At 35.9% G+C, this 21,450-nt stretch overlaps 1 protein-coding gene across 2 annotated transcripts in view; it reads right to left on the reverse strand.

The window, feature by feature from the left end:
- Positions 1 to 606: 606 nt before the first annotated feature.
- Positions 607 to 21,450, reverse strand: part of LOC136250953 (uncharacterized) — a 48,161-nt gene continuing 27,317 nt past the window's right edge. For both annotated transcript variants that reach the window (XM_066043305.1, XM_066043306.1), the window contains 2 exons: positions 16,956 to 17,321; positions 607 to 7,923 (listed from right to left, as the gene is read on the reverse strand). In XM_066043305.1, the coding sequence (XP_065899377.1) occupies positions 668 to 7,923; positions 16,956 to 17,321 (7,622 nt within the window). In that variant the 3' untranslated portion in view covers positions 607 to 667. The remainder of the gene's footprint in view (positions 7,924 to 16,955; positions 17,322 to 21,450) is intronic.

Raw genomic sequence — 21,450 nt, forward strand, 5'->3', positions numbered from 1 at the left:
GTGCAGCACAATAGAAGAACACATTCCAAAAAGGATATCAATGTGATTGGCAAGACAATAGTTTTGTGGCAGACAAGGTTTTCTGAGTACCAGTGTGTGAACTTTAGCTATGTCAAGGAACAGTAAATGTAAACAGAAACTTTATCAAAGTGTGGCTGTAGAGTAGTGCTCTAGGAATTGCATATGCCAAGGAGCAAGCTTCCCTCTTTGTCCAAACAATATAAAAGTGCATAAATATTTTTGAAAAATAAATAGACAGTTGCATGCATTTATTGATAAATTGTATGTTGACTTTTATTTCTGCATGCAGTTTCAAATTCTAAACTGTTTTTTAAAAAATATTTTTATTGTAGAGTGATATCTGTGTCAGTAAACTGTAAAGATCATAACACCACTCCATTACAATGAATAAGATTGAACATAGTAAATTAATTTAATGGCTTTTATTTTTGCGGTAAGCTTTCAATGGATGTACAATACCAAGGGGTGCCAGGTGACTTCAAGGTGGCATCCATTGTAGTTCCAGAGCAACTTAACATGCTGACTTGCTTCTTTAGTTTTCCACAATCTCTATTTCCCATTTTAATTACCACGATGTTTACACCGTTAGATTATATACTGATTTATAGATAATAGTACAAAATAAAGGGGATAACCACTACATACACTAAGTACTTGTAAATTTTAAATGAGTGTTACTATGTACAAGACCAGCTATAACATCTGCTTCATGACAAGTGATTCTATTTTTCCTGATATCAAGTAGTTTTACTGGAATATGCTTTATAGCTTTGGCAATAATTGAAATGCCTTCCAATTTCATGTTAGTTTTGTCCAAATATAGCCACTGTAAATTACAATTACGAGATAAGACAGAAGCAATGCTATCAGCAGCTCCATCTGTGATGTTATTGTGACCAACAACAAGCTTTGTCAAGCTCAAAATGTTTTGCATGCCATTAAAAATTTTGATGACACCTTCTGGATGTAAAATGTTGGAACTCAAATAAAATTCTTGTAAATTATTATTGTGGGATAACACAGCTGCTATTGCATCAGCTGCTCCATTATTTATGTTTGTACGGCTGATATCAAGTTTGGTTAAGCATGAAACACTTGTTAGTCCCTGAAAGATTTCTTTAATACCTTTGTTCTCCAGATTATTATGGCTAAAATTGAGTTCTTGAAGGTTGTGATTATGTGATAGAACATTGCCTATGCAATCTCCAGATTCATGAGTGATAAGATTTTTACTTATATCAAGGCATTTCAAATTCAACATATTTTTCATTCCTTGGAATATCTCTGACATACCTGGTGAATGAAGGTTGTTAGAATGTAAGTAAACTACTTCCAGTTTAGGATAACACAAAAATAACTTTGCTAAATGAAATGCTTCATAATCTTCAAAGTTAGTACCTCCGATGTCAAGATGTATCAAAGCTGAAGTCATCAATGACAAGCTTTTTACAATGCCCTGGAGTATCAATGATGCTTCAATGCAAACATTAAAACTTATATCAAGTATTTGCAATTTACTATTATTGCATATAACTCTGGCTATGTGATTTGCTGCTGGATGGAAAATGCAATTATTGCCAACACTAATGTGCGTTAAGTTTGACAAATTCTTCATTCCTTGAAAAATTTTTATAGCTCCTGCTGTTGGTAGCTTATTGTGATTTAAAATAAGTTCTTTCAGTTTAAAATTATGAGACAAGACAACTGCTAAATAGTCTGCAGCTTCACTGGAAATGTTATTGTGAGTAATATTAATATGTGTAAGACTTGACAAATTTTCAATTCCTTGAAAAATTATAATAGCATCAGCAGATTGTATGTTGTTGTGACATATGACAAGGTGTTCTAATTTGATGCTGTAAGATAGACCAACTGCTAAATCATTAGCAGCTTCATCAGTGATAGGACAATGACTGATATAAATTTTTGTAAAATTAGTTGCAGTGTCAATTCCTCTAAAATGTTTTAAAATATCTGCAATTTTTAAATTATTGTAACTCAGGTCTGACATACCAAATGGTATAATAACCATCCCAACATTAGAGGTGCTGAAATTACTACTGGCAGTTATGTTCACCAAACTTGATGGGCTTTCTAATACACTGAAAATTTCTAATCTACCTTTCATTTGTAGATTAATCATATTTTGCTCCAGTATCATGTTACGCAGTGTAGATGTCACTTCATCAGCAACTTGACCAGTGATAATATTATGACTAAGGTTAAGATTTTTCATAGTAAAAATCTTGTTCGTTTCTCCCCAAAGTTTTAGAATGTTTACTGCAGTTGTTTGCAACCTATTATAACTTAAATCAACTTCTTCCAATGCCACATAATTAGACATGACAGCTACTACATCACCTGCTATATCATCAGTAATACTATTATTACTCATTCTAAGTGCTTTAAGTGTTGAAATATTTTTCATTCCATTTAGCACATCCAAAGCACCAAGATTTTGCAAACAATTACCACTCAAATCAAGTTCTTCCAATTTAGTACTATATGACAAAGCTTTTGCTATATCCTTTGCTGCTTCAGGAGTGATTTCATTGTTACTCATTCTAAATCTTCTCAATTTGGTTAACTGTTTCATTCCTTTTGAAACTTTCATAGCACCTGCTGCTTGCAAGTTGTTGCAACTCAAATCAAGTTCTTCTAATTCAACATTGTGGGACAATACTTCTTCTACCAGATGATCTGCTGCATGCTCACTAATGCTATTATTACTAATATTAAGCCTCTTCAGTGTTACAATTCTTTTCATTCCACTAAAGATTTTTATAGCACCTGCTGATTGTAAACGATTATAACTCAAATCAAGTTCTTCCAATTTTGTGTTATGCACAAATATAGCTGCTATATACTTTGCTACTTCATCAGCAATCCCACTGTTCTTAATTTTAAATCTTAACAGATTTGAATTTTGTCTTATTCCGTTGAAAACTTCTATAGCACTTGCTATTTGTAACTGAATACAGCTCAATTCAAGCTCTTCCAACTTAGTATTGCATGATAAAATAATTGCTATATCCTTTGCTGTTTTATAACTGATACAACTATTATTCATACTAAACCGTTTTATTAAAGTTGAAGCTCCTTTCAAAACAAGTATAGCGATAGATATTTTAATTTCAATCAAATTTATTTCTACCAATTCATTATTGCAACACAAAACAGTTGTTATACCACTCACTGCTTCATCAGTGATTCGTTTATTATTGTGAGACAAAAGAGCTGCAATGTCGTTGGCTACTTCTTCTGTGATATAGTGATTAGCAACTTTTACTAATTTCAGTGTTGAAATATCTTTCAACCAATTCAAAACCTTTACAATACCTGCTACTTGTAACTTATTGTAACTCAAATCAATTTCTTCCAATTTAGTGTTGCGACACAAAATGGGCACAAGATAATCTATTACCTCATCAGTGATACTGTTCTTGCTAATACTAAGCCTTTTCAGTGTTACAATCTCTTTCATACCATCAAAAAGCTTTATTGCACCTGCAGCTTGTAAGCTATTACAACTCAAATCCAGCTCTTCTAATTTAGTATTGCGAGATAAAACAGCACCTATATACTGTGCTGCTGCATCAGTGATATTATTGTCATTAACATTTAATTTCTTTAGATTTGAAATTCTTGTGATTCCACACAAAATTTTTATAACACCTGCTGTTTGCATTTTATTACAACTCAAATTGAGTTCTTCTAATTTAGAATTGTGAGATAAAACAGTTGCTATATGTTTTGCTGCTTTTAGACAAAGATTATTATGGCGAACATTAATAAGTGTTAAATTTGACATTTTCCCCATCCCTCCAACTATCGTTGTAGTCTTCAGGGTTTGTAGATTGTTATGGCTTAAAACAAGTTGCTGTAATTTGTTATTACGAGACAGAACAACTGATAAATCATCTGCAGCTTCATCACTGATGGAACTATTAGTGATACAAATTCTTGTCAAATATGAAACATTTGTATTTTCTTTAAGAACTCTCAACACTTTTGTAATGTGTAAACAATTGTGATGCAAATCTGATATTATGTCACCTGAAACAATAACAGCAACCCGTTTACCTGCTTGGGAAGCACTACCATGATTGATACAAACTGCAATGTTCACCAAATTTGATGGATTTCCTATTGCAGTGAAACTTTCAATACTGGCATTTGTTTGTGTGCCCTGAGATAAAGCAGTTATAATTTCATCTGCTGCTTGACCAGTTATAGTATTAAAACCAATATTATAATTAGCAGCAGCTAAAACATTTACTGATCTTTTCAAAATTGCTACAGCACTTTTCACATGTAATTTATTATGCCTCAAGTCGATCTCTTCCAATTTAGTGTTGCAAATTAAAACAGCAGTTATATCTGCTGCTGCTTCATCAGTAATGTTGTTATTACTAATATTCAATCTTCTCAAATTTGAAAGGTTTTGCATGCCCTTCAAAATTTCCACAGCACCAGCTGCTTGAAAACTATTGTAACTCAAGTCAACAGTATTCAGATTGTTGTTATTAGAAAGCAAAACTGCTATAGAATTTGCTGCTGCATCAGTGATGTTGTTATGACTAACATTAAAGACTTTTAAGGTTGATATTTTTGTTGTGCCTTTTAAAATGTCAATGATATCTGCTGTTTGTAAATTGTTACTTCTCAAATCAAGTTCATCCAGTTTATTTGTAAGAGCTAAAGTGCTGCCTAGGATAAGTGCAGTGTTGTTGATTTTACTGAAACTAATCTTTAGTGTTTTTAAATGTAATACACAATGGCTCTGATTAAAACAAGCATTAAACACTTCAAGTTCACACCGTCCAAGATTACAACCAAAAATGCTTAAATTAACTACATTAGCAGCTAAAACACTGACTACATGATGATATGTTTTATAATTTAAATAGCAGTTACAAAATTTCCAAACAGATATTTTAGTTTCTAACTGCAAAGCCAATGAAATTTGTAAGTCAGTTGGATTTTGACATGCAAAAGTGTCTTTTGTAACTAACACAGTTGAAGTACTCTGATAATTTGATAGCAATACCAGTATATCAGAAGTCAATGAGAAAACTAAATTAGTAGTGTGAATGAACAGTTCCTTTAATTGAGACTTTCCGGTCAAATATCTTGTGCAAATTTTGTTTACAAACTGCAGTGCTAAATGACAATCAGTAATATACAGAAACGATAGTAATTCTTGTTCACCAATTAGATCAGCAATTTCATATGCACCTATAGTACAGTTGCTAATAAAAATAAAAGCCAAAAATTTAAGTGATGTTAGCACTTTACCAAGATCATAGTAACTAACTTTACTGGCAATAAGAACATCGTTTTCTACAAGACATGTGCTGGTTGAACCTGCAACATCATGACTGTGCCATAAATCCACTAATCCTTGAAACACACACTTACTGTTATAAAGGATTAGTTCAAGCTTGCAAAGCACTTTTGAAGAGAAGGCAGGAGAATTGAGGGGTACCTTTCTAATATTGATTAATAGCCGTGGTAATAATGCTATGATGGACAACTGTACACTGCATGTGTGTTGTATTCTGCCAAGGACTTTATTACAACCAATCAATAGCCAGTTACATGTACTCGATGTCCACTTCAGTACACCAGCAATGTTATCCAGATATTCATCAGGTAATATATAGTCACAAACAAAGACACTGCTAGCATTTGAAACAATGTCTATCATTATGTACTCAGGAAATGCATTCCCCACAATGTGAAGTTCATAAAGATTCTGCTTTAGTAATACAGTTGATAATTCTTGCATGTCTGACTTGCTAATCTCCCAGTGACAACTTTTTAGATACAACGCTTTAAACGTTGTTGATTTTTTAAAATAATGACACACATTTTTCTGTTTAGTTTTATTTGCAAATAAATAAGGACCAACAGAAATTATCTGAGATGTAGTTCCATTAACACAATTTAAAAATTTAGTTATAAATGTTTTAAACTGATAGTTGTATGCATTATCATCATCAATAATGGCCTGTGATACGTGCCAAGCCTGAAATACATCCATTAGTCCTAATATTGATGGAACATGCAATTGATTATGAGAAAAATTGACTTCCTCAATGTTTACCATACATCTAGTACTTTTATCACAAAACTGCCGATGCAAAATATTACAACCAACATCTCCAATGTTGCAATTTGACAAGTCAAGTATCTTCCATTGTTTATTATTTGATCTCATTAGAAAAAATCCAAGAATATTGATATCTTTTGGTAGTAAAGTCTGGTTACTAAGATCAATTACATGCCCATCAAACAATTTCTTGATTTCTTCATGCCCGCCAATTTCTGCATAGCATTGAAACAAGTGAAGGCATCTAATTTTATCACTTAATAGCTTTTTAGATATTTTAGAAGTTCCAAAAAGCCATGTGGATAATTGAAACCAGTTACCAGACATAAAATGCTTCCATGCAAATTGTTCTCCACCAGTAATTCCAACATACATTATCCAAGTGTTGAAATAACGTATTTCCCAAAACGTTTCTTTTAATAGTGTAATTTGTGCACTGTTTGACAGTGATGCAATATGATATGCTGCTAAATATTCTTGAATGGAAAAATGAAGAAAATGAAATGAGACAGTGTCTTCAAATTTAACAGCTTTTAGTAAACCAAGACCACTCCAGTTTTCAGTTGTTGTTGTTAAAGTTGGAAAAATGCTATTAATCTTATCAAACTCTAATACTATTTTATCAAACTTCAGAGCACTAAATGCTAACAGACATAAATCTTCAAATATCTTATTGTATGGTTTGGGAAGGTTAGATAGATCTTTCGGTAATAAATCACTGGATGATTGCTTTTCCCTCTTAATAGACCGATTGATTGTCATTAAAACAAATTTTTTATACATTTCAGTCTGAGTACTTGGTAAGTTACCTAGCCTTTGTGTACAATCACTTTGCGTACTGGTATTGGCACTTTCCATCTTACCTTCACCCTCAAAGAGACATAGCAATATGGTCATATTTAAAGGAATATAGCAAAGTGCATTAATTGTGGGATTTGACTGCATATATGACTGAAGCACATCAATTTTATCATTTGATTCTTGCAGTGCATATTTAATATAATCAAGTCGGTTCTCTTCAGTAAAACCTAACACTTCCACTCTACAATCTGCCTGGTCGCGAAGGTGCTCTGAAGCAGTGGGTCGAGATGTGACAACTAGGTCACACTGTGACAATGCCTCTCGCTTAATTATAAGAGCAATGAATGAATTTTTTCTATCTTCCTCAGGCATCTCATCATAACCATCAAGTATAACAACAAGATCTTTACCTTTAGTATTAAACAAGTATTCTCCTAATCTAGATGCTAATTTACGATGCCTAACCATATGCTGTGCTAAATCTTCTACTAAATGAATCTTTTTTATGTTAGGATCACGAAGGTATAGTAAGAAGACCAGTTTTTTCAAAGTAAACAATTTTTTAACTGCCCATAGATAGGTAATTTCTTTGGACAAAACTGTTTTTCCAATTCCAGGAGCTCCTTCTATTAAAATAAAGCTGGAATTACTGGAAACTTGAGAAAATAATTCGGAAACGTCTATAGTAAAATTTTTATTATCTTCTGTAGTTTGGAATTTTGAATGGCTTTTAGTAAAAATCTTCTCCTCAGATGCTAATTCAGTAAAAATCTTTCCCTCAGACGCTAATTCAGTAAAAATCTTTTCCTCACGTGCTAATTTTTGTGAAATAACTTTTGTGTTAGTGTTCCTTCCTTTATGGCATATGAGTGCTAATGTTGTATAATGTTTAGGATGGTATGGTGGCCATTCATCAGCACTGGAATTAAATCTACTATTAACATATGTGTCACATAAGTGATCCTTGGCTGACAGCACATGTTCATCTACACATGTCAAAAACAAAAATTATTTGCATACACACATGTGCACATGTATTATATTAAATGTGATAGTGGTTCACAGTGAGAGTCACAAAGTTCAAGACACACGGTGGTGTGTCGTGTGGCCCAAGAAGCTGATGCACCACACCATGAGTATATTGACAGGAAGAAAGAAAATGTGATTTTCATGCATACACAATTCCCTTATCCGATTGAAACCAAATTTGTTACACCCCTGCCAGGTAGGTTACTCTACATATCTGCCAAATTTGAAGAAAATTGCCCCAGAGATATATGAGCAGCCAAAGTTTCATTTTAATCTCTTCATTTTTTCTCTCCTTCTTCTAGATCTTCTTCATTTTACACACTTTGCAAAATCTGCCACAAAACACAAATGCATACTCCAATCAGGCTGAAATTTGGCGCACTTAAAGGGCTCATTAAAGCAAATTTCAGTACCAAGTTTAGTGGGAATCTGATGAACATTCATGGAGTGGTGACCAATTATTTGCCCCCTGGAGATCAAGGAATGAGCTAAAAATTTTTATGTAGATGAAGTAACCATCATGGGAGTGCTTTTCGTGGTTCAAAATGAATCGAGATAAAGACCATGGAGATATGACACAAAATCAACCTGCGTAACAATTTTGCAATTGAGTTTCATGAATAAAAAAAACTGTTAGTTTTCAACCTACCAGGCAAACTGCATAGAAGAGTGAGCTGAAAACCAGTATCTAGATGGAATAATCATCATAGAAAGTCCTTATAGTAGTATATAATATAGAAGAGTCAGAGTAAAAGCCAATGAGTTATAATACAAAATCCAACTACGTTTAGCAAGTGTGTAATAGAGATACTCTAATAGTACAGTCACTCTATTAGAGCATTCAGTCTGTATACAGTTCAAACTACTTACATAAATTAAATAACTAGTTCACTGTATTTTATTAGTTCAATACTAATAATTTGATGTTGTTTTTGTTGTTCTTACAAAAAAAGAAGAGAGAAAAGCACAGAAAAGAAGTGATATCCATAGCTACCAGCAAAACTGTTAAACTGCGTGGATGCTGCCTGGAGAGTTCAGTTACAAATAAGTCACACAGTCAAGAGACTGCATATAAGTGACCCAGTAGAGAGTTCAACTACAAACAAATCACCCTGTGGAGAGTTCAGCTACAAACAAATCACCCTGTGGAGAGTTCAGCTACAAACAAGTGACCCAGTAGAGAGTTCAACTACAAACAAATCACCCTGTGGAGAGTTCAGCTACAAACAAATCACCCTGTGGAGAGTTCAGCTACAAACAAATCACCCTGTGGAGAGTTCAGCTACAAACAGTCACCCTGTATGTAAAGAGTTCAACTGCATATTGTTATAGCGTGTTTTATGCATGCATATTAGAGAGTAAATTATAGTAATAAAACAGATGAGGTGCCAGCTAACGTTGATCAGCCACTTGAAGCCAAATCCTGCCTGGGGGCTTGACCGGGAGAACTAGAAGCTTGATCTTTGAAGATCTTGGTGTACAGACATCGTATTTGCTGTTGATTATCGCCAATTGTTAAGGCCACTTCACTCCACGTAGTACAAACCTCACTCTTCTAACCCCAAACTCAAATTCCTTGGCATCAAACAGGTGTAAATTTTGTTATTTGGCATTATTTCTCTGTGTTCTCATTTGTTAGGGATTGGATTGTTAACAGGGTGGTGGGCAACTATTGGAACTGTATTGTCTAGACTTGCTGGCTGATGAAACTATTTCGTACAGTCATGTTGTTATATCTACAAGTTATCATGTCATTTAGTATCAAAGCTTTTGTAGAGTCTCCTAAATTGCCGATCTTGGTGTCACTGAAGAAAGCAGACTTATCCGCTCTAGCTCAATGTTATAAACTGGAAATTACTAGTATTATGAAGAAGAGCAATATTCAAAAGCTGCTTGTGGAGTATTAGTGGAGGAAAAGATTGTTTCTGACGATGAAGATACGCTGACTAGTGCTAGTGTGGTAGAGCTAAAGAAACTTGAACTTAAAGAAAAGGAAGTGAGAGCCAACTCTGAAGCAGAAGGAAATGGAGCTGAAAGAGTGTGAGTTGGCGATGCAACTGAAGATTAAGGAATTGGAGTTAGTAGCAGCTACTGCTACAGTGAGCCCATTGTAGTGATTTTGACATGAGCAATCATGTACGCTTTGTACCACTCTTTCAAGAAACAGAGGTGGACAAACACTTTTTACAAGGTGGCTTTAAGTCTGTCTTGGCCCAAAGAAGTATGGACACTTCTGCTCCAGAGTGTTCTGTTTGGTAAAGCGCATGAAGTTTATTCAGTCTTGTCAGTTCTGACTATGACACAGTGACCTCAGGGCCTATGAACTATAGTAGTACCGGAGGCCTACAGATAGAACTTTAGGGACAGCAGGAAGTATGACTCCCAAACCTATGTTGAGTTGCTTGATCTAAGGACATTCAGAAGGATTTCGGTAGACTGAGGCAACTACTGCTGACAGAGGAATTTAAGAACTGTCTCCCTAGTAAGATCAAGACCTATCTGGAGAAGCAAAAGATAGACACCCTCCATAAGTAGCCATGCACCCGTGCTGATGATTATGCTTTGACCGACAAGTTGTTTGGAAAGATTCCAATAGCTCCAGTGATACCAGCACTACTTCAAATGGACACACCAACCACAGTGGTCATTCAGCTGGTCCCGGAAACACTAATGGCTGAGGTACTTTACTTCCTGGGGGACCTACGTGATATTATTGTCAGCGAAATGTCAGAGTGCCATGCTCTTCAGAAGAAGAATGATAAGTAAAAGCCAGATCTTCTAGTATTACCCCTAGATGACCAGCCATTGGTGTTTTCATGGGCAAGACTGAGAACATCACTTTGGTACTTAGGTGGAAGCACTACTTAATAAATTACCTTCCACCCATGTGATGCTGGAACTTCAGGAATTTCCATTTCCTCATCAGAATGCCATTTTACGAAAGTAACAACCAGGCACCAAAGCAGCCTCGCATTCATCGATGCGAGTATACTGTTTCCAGGAGAACAAGGGCGTATATCTCTTTTGTTATTTGCTGCAAGAGAATCTGTCCAGGCCCAAGCTATGTCTAATAGTAAAATAATGAGGTCAGTCCATAGCTGTAACCATTGTCGACTTACGCTTGTCTGGATACATAGTAACACAAATTTAACAGCAGGTTAAACGAAGTTAACTAGTAGAACAAGTCATAATTACACCCTGTCAGACAGGCAGGCACTCACGCCTGACATCCTTAGCGCATTCCATTAATTTTAATTTAGTGTGCACAAGGGCTGGCATGTAATTCCAGGTCAATTGTGATAAACAACAGCAAGAGTTGTTGCTATTTGAAAGTTGCTGCTAGTATTCTTTGGAGTCATGAGTTCTCCGACCTCCCAACCTTCAGCATCAGGTTCCCATGACAATTAATTCTTCTCAGTGTCACTTTTCTGTGACATGTGGTTTTCAAGTTTCAGACATTGACGATGCTTACTCACTGATCTATGCAAGTATTGATATGGTATCCATGCAAAACGAGACTTTCAGATCAACTGCATGTAAGCAAAGCAATTATCAAAACAGGTGCAAATTATGTGGTGCTAATAGTGCCTGTCCTATCATGTAGGCACACATAACATGCACAGCTTCAGTTTCTGACAGCAAAAGATACATTCAGTATAGTTTTAAGGCCAGCACTATTTACTGAGAATTAAGATAAAATTACCTTAACATGAGAAGAACTGACATTATGAAAGAGCAGGTACATACTTACTACACATGAGATAAAAACAGAGACAAAAGAACACACATCCTGCCTTTCACATATTGAATGTGCAATATAGTCCCATGTGCTGTGAAGCAATACTATGAACTTAACTATGAAACTTGCAATGGTACAAAGATGATCAGCAAGATTTGTACTAAATAAGAAAGACAGATATGATGCTAGTGTTACCAAAATAATGGATTTCTTGTGGTTGATCTAGTTTGCAAAGTAAAAGGACAGATACAAAATTGGTTATGCTTTATAAAATAATTAACAATATTGTTGACGTAGATTTTGATATACATATACCAGTAACACATCATTATACACGTGATCACTTGATGCAGCCTTACACAAGAATGGATGCATATAAGTACTCCTTTATACCATCAGCAATCAGACTCTGGAACACTCTACCAAGAAATTTGGTTAATCAAGAATCATTTGAACACAAAAAATTTCATACATACACATATACATTAACTAGGTAACAACTAATGTATACACAATCATTCATATGATTTAGACATGTCTCCACTCAGGAAGTATGTACATCAAATATATATTATTAAATAATTAAATGTCAAGTTCAAAAAGTATATATATATGCACCAAAAGGCGTTATGCTATTGGCAGGATTCAAATCTATGTCCTAACTGCAGCAACCCCTGCTCTACCAGTCAAACTGTTTATTCTGTGGTTCACAATGGAATGCAGCTGAAGTTTTCCTTACATCATGTCCTTCAACATGCTGTAATAGATGAAGGAAAACATATAGAAGCTTGCAATAATCTTTGTCCGGTAGCAGAACATGATGAACCGCCTAGAGGACTCAAGTGGGAAATCTATGGAAAATATGTTCACATGATAAAGTGTTTATTAGAAGATGCTATCATGTAAGAGACTCAGTTTACCAGCGTCACATAATATTAGCCACCTGCCCCCACCAAGTGCCACACAGCAGATGTGTACTGAAGAAATGAATGAAAGAAGAAACAGGACCAAAGAGGTAAAATGGATTAGATCCTGAAAGGGTCACTTGCCAAGAAACAAGTCCTCTGTTCCCCAATGATGGTTTACTTATGGGAACTTGTTGGCACACACACATGGAACATAGGCACACACTACCACAGGAATGTTACACGACATCTTGTTTACTCCAAATTTGGAATTTATTTTTAAAGGCTGAGGTTTGTCCATCTATAAAAGAGCAGACATTTTGCTGTTCTGTGTGTTGTACAGTTTTGCAGCAGTTGCGTATCAAGTAAAGTAGAGCTGATTTGTGAAGAGCCCCTGGAAGAATGGTACAGTAGCCTATCCTTGCTGCTTAAGCTGAAGGGTTACCTGATACAGAGTAAAAAACAAGTTAACACAGAGTAAAAAACAAGTTAACCCTGTATGTTCGCATCATTTCACCGTAGCGGCAGGGTGGCATAACGCTCACGTACCCTTACAGATTGTGCATGTTGTATACCTTTAGAGAATGAACAATGCTGATGGTTAATGCTTGGTCCTAGCACATTATTTACATTGTTGTGGTTAATGTGGAACCTAACATTGTCCTGCACATAGGGCAAGTATAAAGTAGCATATCAGCCTTGAGACTTGCAATGGAAAGAATTGATCAAAATAACCAAGCTGCAAAAGAGCAGAGTTAGTTGTGAAATTATAGTGACAACTGAGAAATTACTTCAATGATGATAAAGGATAGTGAATTTTATATGGTAGAATTTCACGACTTTCAACCCTAGAACTTTTTGAAATCCACATCCTTCTTTCAGCTAACCTGTTATCAAGACACACCGTAGTGTATCATGTGGCCAAGAAAGATGGCGACCACACCGTGAGTATATTTACAGGAAGAAAGAAAACAGCTTTTTCATGTGTGCATAGCTCCATAGTCCCTTCTCCAAAGCACACCATTTTTGCATTATAGCTGTCCCCCAAGTAGGGCACGCCACACAGCAAATTTGATTAAATTTGCAACAGCCATTTGCGAGATATAAGTGTTCAAAATTTCGTTTTAATTTCTTTCCTTCTTTTTATGCCGTATGGGGGCTACGGGGCTTTGATTTCTTTTTGTACACTTTGCAAAAATTGTTATAAAATGCAAACGTGTAACTCAATTGCCTCGATCTTTGGCACAAATGAAGAGCATGTAACGGTGGATTCACATACCAGGTTTGTTGTGAATCTAAGTAATATTCAAGGAGTTATGAGTGTTTATCCATGTAAAAAGATCAAACTTCTGTCACGGCTACAGTGTAAACCAAGTATAGAAATAACTTGAAAATTGGTGTGTAAATAGGCTGATCATCGTATAGTGCCTTAGTTTGAATAGCAATACAGTTACAGTGACAAAGTTATAAAGCAAAAACTAAGCAAGTGTAGAATCATTGGATCGAGATACTCTAAGAGAGCAGTCACCACAGGGTAAAAAAGGTGTACAAAAAATGTCGAAAAAAAACTTAACAGAATTAGAACCAGGGACCTCCATACCTAACACCTGCATCCTTAACCACTGAACCACTGCTACCTTGGCTGATCAACTCCCTTAATTTCTGCTTTATAAATGAAATTTCTGTTGAAATTTGCTTATAATCAAACATTTGTAATTTCATAGATCTACCAATAGAAGTACTAGATTGTTCTAGAACATTCTACATGTATGTTCTATTAGAAGTCCTCAAAAAAATGTGCACTCTATTAGAGTATTACAATCAAATATTGAATTAAATCATGTAATGAAATACTTTTAGAAGTCTGTCTTTGATAATCATCATTATATCTACATATAAAAAAAGAAATGTGAGTAAAAAGACCTCAAAGTCAGCCATAGGCTGGTTTTGGGGCCTTAAAAAGTACAAAAAGAAGTGAAATCCACACAAAAACAGCCAAGCTGTGAAAAATGGTGCGGCCTTAAAAAGCCTGGGTGAAAAAAGTTGTGAAATCAAAGGTGGCGGCCAAGAAATGGCTGCAATGATGTCAATGCTAATATTTTGTGTGGATAGTTTATTAACATCATTGAAGTTTGTGCTTGGTCACCACATCAGATATTACACTTTTAAAACAAGTAAGTAGGAAAGCAGGAATGGGAACGACCAATGGAAAATGATCATCATGTTAATATACGGGTTGGATTTTGCTTCTTTGCAGCATTGTTGAATCCTTTGGCAAACACGTTCAAAATACCCTAATAGAGATTTCACCTACATTAAAATATTGTAATAGAGCAGTCTCAAGAATGTCTGGTAAGCTATTTCACCTGTATTGAAAGCCTGTAAATTGATGGACTATATACATTAAAATACTCTAATAGAGCAGTCAAGAATGTTTGGTAAGCTATTTCACCTGTATTGAAAGCCTGTAAATTGATGGACTATAGCTGGTACAGATTAGGTATATAGATAGCTAACTACTCAACACTGAAAGTTAGCTACTCCCTTGAACCAAAAGCATTTTTAAAGATCCAACTATTAAATATAAAGAAGTTCACAAAGAATCCTAGCTAGTTACCTGACAATGCCTATTACAAACTTTCTAAACTGTTTATGCTGCTTCCAGATACAAGTTATATGATGAGATATGCAGCAGTTGCTTCTCAGCTAGGCTGAAGTGGCTCTCTCCATGCATGACTGGCTTGACCATGATAAAAAGTAGTGAAACAGATAATGGTGGTAGTTATGAAGGAAAATCCTTGCTTGACATTGTAGCAATGTGGGAAAATCACTAGCAAATTTAGGGATTTTCCACATTGCTACAAGGCCAAGTAAGGGTTTCCCTCATAGCTACCATCACTTCTTGTTTTATCGCTGGAACTTTTTAAATTAATAAATATTGCACTAGTATATGTTGTAGTTTGAGGTATGTGACACTCTTGTGTGCCATACTTATGTGCAGACTAATATACACCTGGCTTGATGTTATGTATCCCTCCACTTGACTGTTCCAAGCTCTACCTTTGACTCGACAATCTTCCTACCGAAGAAGCTTTCAATACATAAGACGGGATGGAGTAGCAGCCCATTCAGTCATAGATATACAGACAAGTACCCAGGATCGGAATCACCTCACGTGAACCCATTGACTACAATACAAATGCATTCACCAGATCATTGTTACCTCTTCGAAAAAGGTGGGATAGTAAATTGCACTACTCACAATACATTTCTGTAGTGTCAATACGTGAGAGTGTTTATTTTAGTTGTTGGTAAGCCTTTCTCATGAAAGGGGTGGTTAATTAGCAACCGGGGCTGGTTTGTGGGTGTGTCTCTCAATACGACTGGCTGAAGCATAAGCACCATTATTGGAGAAACTAGACTTTTGGCATACAGAAACTACTTATTAATACTTTAGGAAGTAGTCACAAGAGTAGAATGCATCTTTTGTGTAATAAAATCGAAGATATTACTACTTCCGACAGCAATGATCTGGCACGAAAAACTGGATGATTCCAATCCCGGATACTTGTCTGTATATCTATGATTCAGTGTATCCTTGTTGCGCATAAGAATGATGTAACCAATTCGATGAGCTCCTGTTCGTGTACAACTACAATCTATTCATGCTTATAATTTATTTACGATTATAGTGAGTACTTAGTTACACATTATCAACTTGTGGTTTGGTATCCTGTGCTTACTTGCTCACTGTATAAAGCCACAATTGATCTTTTCACATGCTTGTGTCATAATGTATGCATTTGAATCCTCAGTACAATAGTACATTGTCGTTAATCTTGTGTCACACGGTCCAGTTTGAGTACACTCTTACAACAAGCCAGCAGTTTCCCACATGTGTCCCATGTGGCACATATTAATTATACCACGGCACTTGTGTCCTTGGTATAACCAGGAGCTCATTGAATCCTATGGACAAGGGAGCATGTGACTCCGTACACTACCAATACTAAGGGCAAAATTCAAACATGGCGTCCAGTGTTACTAAGTATGTAATTGGTTACATCATTCTTACATGCAACAGGGATACATTGAATGGGCTACTACTCCATCGTCTTATGCAAAGCTGCTTTGATAGGAAGATCATCGCTTCCGTATATTATCCTAATTAGGAAATTTTAAAAGTTACTTATTATAGTACACGGCAGCCATGTTTGAATTTTGCTGTTTACGGAGTTACATGCTCCCTTGTCCATAGGATTCGATGTGCTACTGGTATAACTAATACATAATTATAGATATGTCAACTTTTAGTCTACATGCAATTTTGTAAATACTAACTAACTTTCATGTTGTTCCTTTAAGACATTTTCTGCAGAAAGTTTCACACTAGGTAGTACTATACTTGAGGTCATCTTTTCAGCCAAAACTTGAGTAGCCTTAGTACCATACTCCTTCATTATCTTCAACATGACATAGAAACCATTTTTGTCACCAGCTTTCAGAGGACCTGAAATATTTATCAACAGCTTTCGAATTTTTTCTGACTTGACAGAAAAACCTTTAATCTCCTCCTCTTCACTTATACTGATTATTTCCTCTGACACAAAATACTTCAGTAGATCATCAATGTCTGTCACTGTGTTACACAAAATTGCATAGTATTGTTGAAACACTGTCAATTCTTTAGGATAACTGTCACTGATGTTACCTGTGTATGCAAGACAGAATAAATATATAATTATGCACACATATAAGTACACAAGGAAAATTAGAAGTTTGATTAAATATCATAGAAATGAAAAGTAAACAAAGGAGGTCACCTCCACCTGCAGATATACTGATGGACATTTAATCTCTACTTCAGTCTATACCCATAACTTAATTAAGGATAAAATCTCCATTAGTATATTTGCAGGTGTTCTTTGTTTATCACTTTCTATTTCTATGATCCCTACTCAAACTTACAATTTTTCCTTATAGTTTTTTTGTAAACTTTTTTGGTAACATAATTATGGCTGCATACCGCATTAGAAGAAAGAATGGTGCCAGACTATTAGTTTTTGCTTGAATGTGTGCCCCAACTATCAATTACTGAAATAGTGAAAAGGTAGGGAAGCCATTTTGCAGTTCTACTGTGAATTAACACCTCGAGCTGGCAGCAAAGAGAAATGGGACACAAAGGAGGACAAAGGTAAGTCTACAATGCATGCAATGTTCGTACTGTGGCATGCCAAAAGGCACCTATTGGGCTGAAACAACATCAAACAGTGAAAAATCATACCCGTAGCCTTAGCCGTTATCGAGATATGTTTGTCTGTAGGTATCACGGTCGGTTGGTCGGTCAGTCAATCAGTAGAAAACCCCACTGAGTAATTTTAGAAGCTTTTTATCTTTTACTGAAAGCACTTTATCACTCAGTTATACCTCACCAATACTGCCAAGGCACCATGAAGGTACTGTACTGTGAGGTCAATATAATGTTTTTGTGAGAAAGTGCAAACCTTCATGATCCCTAATGTACAGCTGTATGATATATCAAAATACACAGTAGCATGTTGTGTGGCCCAGGACAGGCACGCCACACCATGGGTATATTGACAGGAAGAAAGAAAACACATTTTTTTGCACATATGTAGCTCTGTAATCTCTTTAACTGATTGGAATCAATTTGGCTATAGATATGCCCACCAGGTAGGGGAGTTCACATAAGGAAACTGCCCCAGCCATCTTCGAGATACAAACAGCCAAAGGTTCAGTTTTTTCCCATTTTCTTCTACTACTACTACTTTTTTCATACACTTTTCAAAAGCCACTATAAAACACAAACATGTATGCCAGTCAAGCTGAAATTTGGCACACTTAAAGGAGCAAATCGTCTCATTTGGTAGAAATCTGATCAAGATTCACAGAGTTATATTATCTAATCCAAAACAGCCAAGCTGTAAAAAAAGAGTGTGGCCCTCAAAAAGGCTATGGTGAAAAAAGCCGCCACCTTGGATTTCACATCTTTTTTCACCATAGCCTTTTTGAGGGTAGTGTTGGGCGATTAATAGAGTAATCGATTAATCAATTAATCTAGATATTTGCCACTAATCGATTATACATCTTGTTATGTAGCCAACATCGACTTTTTGATTAGTGCAGCTGGAGCGCCAACAACTTAATTTGTCTACTAGTGGTTTTCACATTGTGTTTCAATTAATGAGCTGTTGTGTTGTGTACACTGTACACGTGGCAGGTGTAAAGGCCAGTGGCAGGTGTAAAGGCCAGTAGCGAGTGAGCGTGGCAGGTGCAATGGCAGGTAGTGAGCATGCAGCAGGTGAAATGGCCAGTGACAGTGCTAACACATCTATTAGTAATCCTGTTAATTTAATTTCAAAGCCAGGGAAAACTAAATCACCTGTCTGGTCTTATTTTGGTTTTGTTCCTGGTGGTGATGGTAAGCCCAATGATCTACAGAAGCCTGTCTGCAAGAAGTGTTATAATACAGTAGCAACTAAGGGCTCCAACACTACTAATTTATTTCAGCATCTCAAATTACACCACCCTATCATTTTCAAGTCAGTAAGAGATCTTCAGAATGAGTCAACAACTGAGTCCCATGATGATAAAGAGAAAGCTTCTACGGAGTCAAGGCAGATGACAATACTTGAAAGTGTGCCTAAATTTCAGCGTTATCCCCATAATAGGAAAAAATGACAGAAATTAACAGATGCTGTCACTTATTGTATCACAAAAGACATGATGCCAATATACTCAGTCGAGAAACCTGGATATAAGCACTTGTTACAAACGTTTGATCCACATTTTGAGCCACCAAGCCGCAACTACATGTCTCGTGTTGCCATACCTGGGTTATACAACACTACCAAAGATAAAGTACTGAAAAGTATACATGGAGCTGAATTTTTTTCATCAACTACAGATTTATGGTCCAGCAACACTAGTGATCCGTACTTGGGTTTCACTGTTCACTACATTAATGAGACCTGGGAAATTCAAAGTAAATGCCTTCAAACTCTCTACTTCCCTGAATCACATACAGGTGAAAACTTGTCTGAGGGCTTATGTGAAACACTAAAATCATGGGGACTGAATGAAACCAAGAAAGTTTGCATCACCACTGATAATGGATCCAATATCCTTTCCGCAGTTAGCATGCTGAATTGGACACATCTCTCCTGTTTCGGACGCAATCTGAATTTAGCAGTGACAAATTCAACAAAAGGGGATGATCGTGTGGCAAGGGCATTCGGATTATGTAAAAAAATAGCCTCAGCCTTTTCTCACAGCTTTAAAAAAAACACAAGACTTATCTGCCATTCAAACAAGCCTGAACCTGCCAGAGCATACACTTGTTACTAATTGTCCAACAAGGTGGGGATCTAACCAAATGATGGTGGAGCATGTAATAGAACAAGAAGATGCTATTCGTCAAGTACTTAGCAAAGACAAAAATACATGCCATTTAGTTCCTACCTGGCAAGACAAAGAAGTTTTGAATGGTGTTAACAATGCTTTGTCAGCCTTAAAGAACTTTACTGATGTTTTATCTGCTGAAAAGCATGTCACAGTGTCAGCTACATATTAAACCAATACTAGGTCATTTCCGTACAGATATTCTATCTGTCAAAGAAGACGATGTTCAGCTTACAAAGGATATCAAGTCTAAAGTCATGGCTTACTTAGAAGACAAGTATACTGATCCCGAGGTTAACAAACTACTTGATATGGCAGGCTTTGTAGACCCATGTTTCAAAACCAATTTCATTGACAGTAAAGACTTGGGTACAATCAAGAATAGCATAACTGTTGAAGCTATGACAATAGCTACGAAAGAAAGAGAAGATGGAGATGCTAGAGTAGACTTAACAATTGCCACAGATGGGACAGATGAGCCTCCAGCAAAGAAGAAAAAAGTTACTCTGGGGAGTATCCTTAAACAAACCACAGAAAGCAGAAGTGCTGACACTGGCAGTAGGACTAGTTTGGAAGACAAGGTGAAGAAGGAAATTGAAACCTACTTGCAGTCCCCAAAGCCAGATGCAGATTCAAACCCATTAAAGTGTTGGAGGAGAAATTTTGCTTCTTTCCCTACCCTGTCAGTGTTAGCAAGGAAATATCTGTGCATTTGTGCCACCAGCTGTCCATCTGAACGATTATTTAGCGTTTCAGGAAACAATGTTACTGATAAACGATCCTTACTAAACCCTGAGAAGGTCAACATGTTAACCTTTTTAGCTACTAATTTATAAGACTTTATGTTCTTTTACTGTTTTTATCTGGTTACAATAATCATTTACATAATGTTACAAATATCGAGATTAAATCGAAAATCTAGATTATTTGGTAACAAATATCTAGATTAAATATGTGATATCGCCCAACACTATTTGAGGACCGCACTTTTTTTTACAGCTTGGCTGTTTTGGATTAGATTTCATATCTTTTTGTATTTGTATACACCAAAGCCGGCCTATGGCTGGCTTTGGGGCTTTTTAACCTATCTTTTTTTCTTTACCACAGGAAGAAGAAAAGATGAAGCAGATGTTAAATACTTTAAATATTTCTGATTTTATCAGTAAATGTACAAATAATACATATATTTATTACAGAACTCTACATGATTGTTTCTTTGTAACTGAACTCTCTACAAAGTGACTTCTTCTAGCTGATCTCTATACAGGGTGAATTGTTTGTAGCTGAACTATCTATAAGGTAACTTCTTCTAGCTGATCTCTCTAGAGGGTGACTTGTTTGTAGCTGAATTCTGAACAGGTGATTTGTTTGCAGCTGAGCTCTCTACAGAATGGTTTCTTTGTAGCTGAACTCTCTAC

This window comes from Dysidea avara, chromosome 3 (genome assembly GCF_963678975.1).
Source record: "Dysidea avara chromosome 3, odDysAvar1.4, whole genome shotgun sequence".
In the NCBI taxonomy this organism is placed as follows: domain Eukaryota; kingdom Metazoa; phylum Porifera; class Demospongiae; order Dictyoceratida; family Dysideidae; genus Dysidea; species Dysidea avara.